Genomic DNA, 9,805 nt, shown 5'->3' on the forward strand with positions numbered 1-9,805 from the left:
CATCAAGTAAAATTTAATTAATCTTAAAATTGAATACAGAAATTATCTCAAAAATGAAAAATAAGTGAATATTCAAGAGGTGAAGTCAATCATTATAAAAATAAGATATTTCAATTTATAATATAATTTCAGAACTCATATTTCAACTTGCTAAAAAGATCCCCTGCTATTTTAAACAGTATTTTAATTAATTAAACAGAATTGATGAAAGTTTTATGGAATTACAAATATAAATGATTATGAAGAAATGTTTTACTTTTGCAATTATTTTCATTTATTATATTAAAAATTGATATAGAATTCATGAAATTTTTATGAAATTTTAGAAAATATAAATTGTAAGGAAAATTTTAAATATGTATATACGTGTTATTTTGAAGGAGGCGCACTTGTAGAATAAAAAAATCTAAAGAGAAAATAATGATAAAGTGGAAAAATAATTATGGTCTTTTGTTCTTTTAGTTTAAGAGGGCTACAGTGCAGAACTATAAAACTGGTGAGTTGGAAATTGCGCACTACAGAATTAGTAAGAGTGCCTGGCTCCAGGAACACGAACACAAACACGTAAAGGATGTGAGTCGTCGTGTTGAACACATGACGAGTTTGACGGTCGACACCGCTGAAGAACTTCAAGTCGTTAATTATGGAATTGGCGGTCATTATGAGCCACACTTTGATTTTGCGAGGGTAAATCACTTTTTTATATACGCAAAAGATTATTCTCTGATTTTCAATTTTGCATAAACATTTTTTATTATTATTAATAAATTATTATTATTATTATTATTATTATTATCGTTACAGAAAGAGGAAACGAATGCTTTCAAAAGTCTTGGCACTGGAAATCGTATCGCCACGGTTCTATATTACGTAAGGAATTTTTATTATCCTCGTTTTCTTTAAGTTGAAAAGAAAGAAAAATGGGAATCGAATTCACTTTAATTTTTATTTATTGCATTGAATTTTTGAAGCTTCGGATTCAAGTAGAAACCTAAAAAAAACTTGCCTTTGAATTTTTATTCAACATTAGAATAAATACTCGCGTGCAATCGCGCGTGAACTTTTGTAGCCCGTTGATATTTACAAATACTTTCTTTTTGAAATTTAAGGAAAATTTACCTATTATTTTAAAAAAAATATAATTTTTTAAAATAAAATTCTTCAAAACTAAGATTATATTTCTAAACAAATTTTTAAAAAGAGTAAAATTTAATTCTTTCAAATATAAAATTTATTGCAAATTTGACAAAACTTTAATGTGTTTCAATTTTTTAAATTATTTCGGGAATTCAATTATCTTCAGAAAAAATTTTAATTACAATTTTTCAAAAGACTAATTTTTTTTAGAATTTTTAAATAAAATTATTCAAAACATTACCAATTTTTGTTTAAAAAAATATTTAAAAACTTATTATTATTATTATTTTTAATAATAATATTAAATATTATTATTAATTTTATTATTTATTTATTTTAATAATTTTATTATTTTATATTAATATTATTTATTTTAATTGAAATTTCAAATAATTTTAATGTGAAACCTTTTTAAATTTAATTATTTCTAAAAACTACAACTGTAATTTTTCCAAATTTCAATTATTTTTTAGACAAATTTTTCAAAACATTAATAATTTTTACAGAAAAATAATATATTAACAATTTTTTTTTAATGAACATTTAAATATTATTATAACTAGCAAAACTACACGCTCCATTGTTACTTTAAAAGATTTGCTTCTTCAAATTTAATAAAAATTCTTCATTTTTTAAAAAATATAATTTTTCTAACAGTTTTTCTTTAAATTTAAAAAAAAATTACTAATTATTTAAACAATTCGTATAGAAATCGCCAAGATATTTCTAACAGCAACTTACATGTATATTTTTAATTAAATAATTGAACTTTCCAGTGGTAATATGTTTATTCTAAATTTTCTTAAAATTCAATTATTTTCCAAATTTTCAATCAGAATTCTTAAAAAATACGATTATATTTCAAAATAATATTTAAAAGTAAATAAATAAAATCAATTATTCAAATTCAATACTTTTTATTAAACAAAAAATTAAAAGCTTATTCTTATTTATTTTTCGACAGGAATTAAAATTTCACATAATTTCAATGAAAAACCTTTTGAAATTTAATTATTTCTAAAAATAGCAATTGTAATTCTTCCAAAATCCAATTATTTTTTTAGAATTTTTAAATAAAATTATTAAAAACTTTTAATTTTTAAGAAAGCTAACGAATTAATAATTTTTTATATATTTAAATATTATGGTACTTTTACAGCAATTAAAATTTTAAAGATTAAAATTTAAAAACTTTTTGAAATTTAATTATTTCTAAAGAATCCTAATTTAACACTTTTAATTGTTTTCTAAAGATTTAACTAAAATTCTTTTTTAAATGAATTCTTATCAGAATTCAATTATTTAAATACAAAAATAAATAATTCATAGAGTAATTAATTATTTTTAAAAATTGCAACTGTACCTCTTTATTGATTTTTTGTAATTGGGGTTAAATTTTCTTACTCCACTTATTTTATTATTTAAAAATTAACTGTCAAACATTTGACATAACAATTCGAACTATAAAACAAAAGATTGGTTGGTTCCGTCTTTTACAATTTTTTAAAATTATTTTCGGGAATGCAACTATTTTCAAAAAATTTTAATTGTGATTTTATAAATCCTAATTTATTTTTTCAGCATTTCTAAATAAAATTATTATTTAATAAACATTTGAACACTTATTGTGATTTATTTATCTACCAGGAATTAAAATTTCAAAATACTTTCAATTTTTTTTACATATTGAATGTGTAAAATAACCTTTTAATAAATAACCATTTACCTTTTGAAATTTAATTAAAATTATAACTGCAATTTTTTCAATTCTTTAAATATTTTCTAAAATTTAAGCTGAAATTCTTTTTCAAATCAATTGTTATAAAAAAGTTGTACGAGAATTGATTTATTTAAATACAAAAATAAATAATTGATCATTTCTAAAAATTGCAACTTTTTATTGAATTTTTTGAATTTGAGAAAAAAAATTCATTGACTAATTAAGATTTTGAATAATTTGACATTTTTTTGGATAAAATTTCCTTTCTTTTACATTCCTGGTAAAAATGCTGTTATTGTAAAAATTCTAGGGGAATTAATTTAACAAAAACGCTAATCACTCTATTTACAAATTAATTGTCAAACTTTTGACACGACAATTTGAGCTGTAAAACAATTTGGAATCAAAAAGCCCTAATTTCAAGTGAGGGCAGAATATCACCATTATTATTATATAAAATAATTTTATAATTTATTTTTCAATATTTTTTTCTTTTTTTTCAAAATAAACAGTAAATAATGAAATAAATATTTTTTTAGATGAGTGATGTGGAGCAAGGAGGTGGAACTGTGTTCACAAGAATAAATCTTTCCTTGTGGCCTAAAAAAGGAAGCGCAGCATTCTGGTACAACCTGAAACCAAACGGAGGTGGAGATTTCTTAACGAGGCATGCCGCTTGTCCGGTACTTACAGGATCAAAATGGGGTAAATTTTTCTTTCAGAAAGATTCATTTTGTTATTTTTAGAAATAGTACTTAAAATAATCGTCGAATTCATTCTGTCGCCATCTGAAATTTTTTTCATATTTGTGCATTTTTAATTTTTTTCTTAGGTTTTGACAGTTGAAATTTAATTATTTCCAAATAATTTATTACAATTTCTTCATACTTTTTCTTTTAAAGACGAGAATATTTTTAAAGATATTTAAATATAAATTTTTAATATTGTAAAAATATTTTAAAAATAAAATATAAATTCTATTTTAATAAAATTTGTCGAAATTTCAAAAATTCAAATCTCTATTGCTTGAAAATTCTTCAATTAATTGTATTCAGAATTTCAATTATCTAATTCTTGGAGAAATTTTAATTAAAATTTTTAAGATATTCTAAATTCAATTTTTCGGTGCTTCAGTATTTTTATGTTAAATTATTTTAGAAACTTTATGCTGTTTACTTTTTCCACAAGAATTAAAATTTTCAATAATAATATGAAACCTTTTAAAATTTAATTATTTCCAAAAATTACAATAACTGTAATTCTTCCAAAATTCTATTATTTTCTAGAATTTTTTACTAAAATTCATCTCTAAATAAATTATTTTGAGTAACGTTGAGAAAGTTTTTTTAGAATTGAATTATTTTTTTATTTTCTTCCAAAATTCAATTATTTTCCATAACTTGAGCCAAATTCTTGTCTAAATAAACTATTTTTAGTAAGTTTAGAAATTTTTTTAAAAATTGAATTATTTTTATAATAATTACAACTATAATTCTTCCAAAATTCAATTCATTTGTAAAATTTTTAATTGGAATTCTTCGCTAAATAGATTATTTTTAGTAATTTTAGAAAATATTTTGTGAATTCAATTATTTTTCTAAAAATTAAAACTATTCAAAAATTCTTAAAAAATTCCAATATTAATTATTTTCTCCAAAATTTAATTATTTTCTAGGATTTTTAGACAAAATTCTTCACTAAGTAAATTATTTTTAGTCATTTTAGCAATATTTTTAAGAATTAAATTATTTTTCTAGAAATTACAACTACAATTCTTTCATAATTCAATTATTTTCTAGAATTTTTTATTGAAATTCTTCGCTAAATAGTTCATTTTTAGTAATTTTAGACATTTTTTTTAGAATTAAATTATTTTTCTAAAAATTAGAATTATAATTCTTTTAAAATTAATTTATTTTCTAGAATTATTAATTGAAATTCTTTGATAAATAGTTTATTTTTAGTGAGTTTAGAAATTTTTTAAAAATTAAATTATGTTTCTAAAAATTACAAGTATAATTCTTCCAAAATTCAATTATTTTCCAGAATTTTTAATTGAAATTCTTCGCTAAATAGATTATTTTTTCTAATTTTAGAAATTTTTTTTAGAATTAAATTATTTTTCTAAAAATTGCGACTGTACCTAATTTATTCTTTCCAAATTCAATTTTTTTGTATAACTTTAGCCAAATTCTTCTCTAAATAAATAATTTTTAGTAATTTTTAAGATTTAAATTATCTAAAAAGAAGTAAAGTTCATTAAATATTTATTTTTGTTTTACAGTTGCAAACAAATGGCTACATGAATCAGGCCAAGAATTCCTGAGGCCCTGTACATTGGAAAATCAACCAGAAGACACTGAAGTTCCTTATACCTTCTAAATTTTAATAAAAAACAAAGAAGTCTAGAACGATGAATTCATTGAGAATTTGCCAAAAATAAACGACAATTTTTTTTTTGGAAACCTATATTTTCTCTCTTGTGAATATAATTTCATTAGCGAATCAGAATCTCAATTTTTACTTCAATAAAGTCCCACGAAAAAATAAATCTCAATGAATTCAGTCAAGTTTATTTTTAGAAATGTTAAATTTAATTTACACGAAGCTGTTGCTGTGCAGCGTTTGTTTTTTTTTCAACAACTTCTCAACTCGTTAAAATGAGTAAATTTTGCGTATCGAAATTTTAAAATACATATCGGCATGGACTGCGATGCAAAATGAAAAATGACTTATCAGAATTTTTTCCCTGTATTTATATCCTATCTGCAAACTTTGTTACATTATTCAGAGGGAATTTAACGAATTTAGAGACTGACAATTGGCTTAATTATATATTGTGTGTATAAGTATTTATCGAAGTTTAAAAGAAAATTTTGTATAAAAGAAAAAAGAACAAGACTGTTTGTGACAAATTCTAAACATTCTTTTTCCTTTAATTTTCTTCGAAGAATTTCTGAAGAAAACTATTTTTTAAGAAAACATCTCTACGTTTAAAAATTTATATATTTTTATTCTATTTAGCAATCTATTTGTAAATTACTGCCAATATTTTATTCTTTATGCCGACGCAATATTTTCTGTGAAAATTTTTTTCGTTTTTTCCTCTAGTTATCATTTTTGATTCATTTAATATCAAATAGCCAATGAAAAAATGTGTAGTGTAAATAATTGAAACATAAAGCATTAACTAGATACTTTATATCTGATTTAAATTTAGAGATATTTCGCGAAAGAATGATATTTTAGAAAGAAAATAGTCTCAAGAGCATTGTGATACTGCAAAATTAAAACAAAAAAATTTCAAGTTCTTCTTGAATTTTTGCAGTAATTTTGCAGTTTAGATAGGAACTTAATTTTATAATATTTCTTATCGTCAAAAATCATCCAAAAATTCAATTTTTTAAAAAATAATTAACTAATCAATTAGAAATTGCATGAGAAAATAATTTTATGGAAAATTTACAGTTTACATGTAAATTTTTATTATTAACAATTTTCTAGTTTTTTTTTAATTTAAAAAAATATTAAACAGTTTATTTTTATTTTTAATACGTCCATTTTCTTGATTTTTGCTTTTCATTTACAATCATTTACAATAAAGAAAAGAAAAGAAATTCATTTTAAAGAAAAATTGTATTTTGATGATTGAAAAATTATTTAAAAAAATAAATAAAACTACAATTGTAAGAAAAATCTCTTTTTTGTATCTGGTTGTGAACAGACGATAGGAAACAAATTGCGTTCTTTATATGAAAGAATGAATGTGAGTACGAAGACGTTTGACAGAATTGTAATTCATAAATTTGTGAATAGATCAAACTTAATGGAAATGATATGAAAGTTAACTGTACGATTTTGTGAGTAGCAAAATATTCTTCGGTAACTCGTTTCATTATAAATATTAAGGATTCCCAAATGTTTTAAAATATTTTTGCTCCAAATTTTATGCACAGAAAAAAGGAAATTTTCTTTTATATAGAAAATACAAATTTTCGACAAAAATTATTCAGAATTTTTCAATTTATCAAAATTGAAAATAAGTGAATAACGAATTTATTTTACATTTAATTAAAAAATATAATTTTTTTATTTTGTATTTAAGTGAAAAGTTAAATTGTTTTATTTTATATTTAAGTAAAAAATAAAATCGTTTTATTTTTTATATTTAAATTTAAAATATAATTGTTTTTTTCTGTAAAAAATAGAATTATTTTATTTTATATTTAAATTAAAAATAGAATTGTTTTATTTAATGTAAAAAGTGTTGCAATGAATTTGCATTTCTCGATTCTTTTGTATTTTCTCGATGATCTTACATAATTGCTTATTCGTCACCGAATATTTGTAATAAGAAATATTATGAAAAGATAATTTAGTTATTAAACTAATTTTTTCTAAAAAAAATAGTGAAACCATTTTGTGGAAAAATTATAAAACTGATGAAAGCTCAATAAAAGAGAAACAATTCGATTGTATATAAATATATAGACAATTAAGCTTTCGAGAAGGAAATTAGGGTCACTGCACCAGTGAACGCACAAATAGTGTTTCACTAACTTCGACTTATTTTAAACAGCTAGATGAATTTTATTTAGAAAAAAAAATATAATTTGAATACTTTAATTTTACATTATTAATATAAATAATAATTCATATTAATTTTATATTATTAATATAAATAATAATTTGACATTAATTTTATATTAATGGAAATGAAAAATTAATTAAATCTATCATTGATAGCATAAAAGTATCAAATTGTAACGAATTGATATCAAAAATATGAATCAAAATACAAAAAATGATCTACATTTTTGGGTTGGGGTACAGTTTTTCTAAAACGTATTTTCTAATTTTTTATATTCTAAACATTTTTTTTTTTATAAAGTTGAATTTCGAATAAACCTTTTTCTAATGAATATGATTTTCTAATTTTTTTTCTTCTGATAAAAGTCATTTTCTAGAAATTTCTTTTTCTAATAAAGGTAATTTTCAAAAAAAAAATTTTCTAACAATATTCAATTTTTGTAATGACGATATATAGGTAGGTATATGATTAAACAATAAAATTTACGAAAATTTTTTAATTCTTTAAAAAAAATTCTTGAGATTTCGTTAAAAATTGTAAAATAAAAAATAGAAATTATGTAAATTTTTTAACAAGATTTTAAAATAATCTAGTTATCCTAAAGATATTTAAAAATTTTCTAAAAAAATGTTTTATAAATAAATTAATTTTGGAAATTTTGGTAAAAAAATTATGCAAATTATTATTTTTTCTTCAAAGAACAACAGAATTTTGTTAAAAAATTGTGATAAGAAATAGTTTTTATTTCCTGACCTTAATATTTAACAATTTTTTAACTTTTATCAAAATTATGAAATTTTACAAAAATTTTAGGAAAATAAATATTAGAAATCATAATTTTTTTAGAAAAACTTTTTTTAGCAATCAAAACTTGTTAGAAAAACATTTTTTTAGAAAATAGATTTCATTTGCAATCGCTTTACTTAGATAAATAGAAAATATTTTTTAGAAAAAGTGAGCACCTACCACATTTTTGGTATCAATTTGATCCACTTTAGTATCGATTTCATATTTTTAAGAAAACTGTGATTAATTTGATTAATTACTATTTAAATTTTTTATTTATATTAATTAATTCAATTATTAGTAAAATTAGTAAATTTATTAATAAGTAAAATTATTAGTAAAATAGCAAAAAATGAAATAGTGATAAAAATATAAAATAAATAATATGAAGACACCAGTGAATGAAACACTGAGCGAGATACATTTATTTTAATAACGTTTGTTTCGTAATTTTTATACAAGTAAAAGAAGGAATATTAATTTACAGCATTTTTTGTAAATAATAATCTTTAAATGCTTAGTTGTAATAATTTTTTTGAATCGAGTATTTGTGTGGATTCACTGGTGTCTGATCATTCACTGCTGCAGTTGTCCTTTTTTCTGAAAATGATAATTTTATGGGAATCGCAAAAGTCATTAATGTATGAATTAAGTTACACAGTTTATACATATATACTTAAGGTCGCTCATAAGCATCGTTACATAGCATATTATGTATATAAAAATACAACTAAAAAAAAGTAATAATAAATTGACAAATAAAAGTTTTCGAATTTACTAGTCAATTTTTTTGTCTAATAGAGAAATCGTTTCGTTTTCCTCTCACTAAAAATAGGAAATGAATTTAATTTTTGAAAATTCAAACATTTTTCAGTAATTTCATGAAATGTTAAATAATTAGAATGATGTTCAGGAGAAATATTCCAGATCTACAGTATGTGCATAAGAATTTATGCCTCGTTAGATAATATTTATACAGAACAATGGTTTTGATTGCAACAATATTGTAAAATACGTGGACCATTGGGAAGAGTTAATTTCCCTCGAGAAATTAATATAATGGAAAGTGAGTGATAATATACGTGTATCGTTGATTCATCAATAGAATTGAAAGGGCAACAATATAATGTCCCTGAGGGGGAAAAAAGGGAGAGGTAAAGTTGTGTTTATAAACTTTTTACAAAACGAAAAAAATCAAATAAATGATATAGACAAGGTATTTCCTGCGTGTAGGACACCGCCTACACACCTGCATCGATCCGCACCGGGTTAAACGTAAATACACCTGCACACACCCTCTCCTACACTTTGATCAAAATGCACGCAGATATAGCCTCGTTGTAATTGGGACGACCTTTAGTTGCATCTATGACCTCTACTTCATTCCCTCTCTCTCTCTTAAAAGCCTACAACGCATAGTACATAAAATGCTTCGGTCAAGTTTCATTTCGTCATTTTCTCCCCTCAAAAACAATTTCTTCATGTATCGAGTCATTTCGAGTTTATATCTCATGTTGACCTACTTTGCAACGCTATTTCGGAGAATATGCAGGGAAATCTTCTTCTTTATA

At 21.6% G+C, this 9,805-nt stretch overlaps 1 protein-coding gene across 2 annotated transcripts in view; it reads left to right on the forward strand.

The window, feature by feature from the left end:
- The window catches only part of LOC122511517 (prolyl 4-hydroxylase subunit alpha-1), a 379,541-nt gene extending 373,256 nt beyond the window's left edge, over positions 1-6,285 (forward strand). For both annotated transcript variants that reach the window (XM_043626826.1, XM_043626816.1), the window contains 4 exons: positions 463-687; positions 805-870; positions 3,397-3,562; positions 5,142-6,285. In XM_043626826.1, coding sequence (XP_043482761.1) covers positions 463-687; positions 805-870; positions 3,397-3,562; positions 5,142-5,239 — 555 coding nt within the window. In that variant the 3' untranslated portion in view covers positions 5,240-6,285. The remainder of the gene's footprint in view (positions 1-462; positions 688-804; positions 871-3,396; positions 3,563-5,141) is intronic.
- The last annotated feature ends 3,520 nt before the right edge of the window (positions 6,286-9,805 follow it).

Source organism: Leptopilina heterotoma, unplaced genomic scaffold (assembly GCF_015476425.1).
Source record: "Leptopilina heterotoma isolate Lh14 unplaced genomic scaffold, ASM1547642v1 Lhet_121, whole genome shotgun sequence".
NCBI classification, from domain to species: Eukaryota; Metazoa; Arthropoda; class Insecta; order Hymenoptera; family Figitidae; genus Leptopilina; species Leptopilina heterotoma.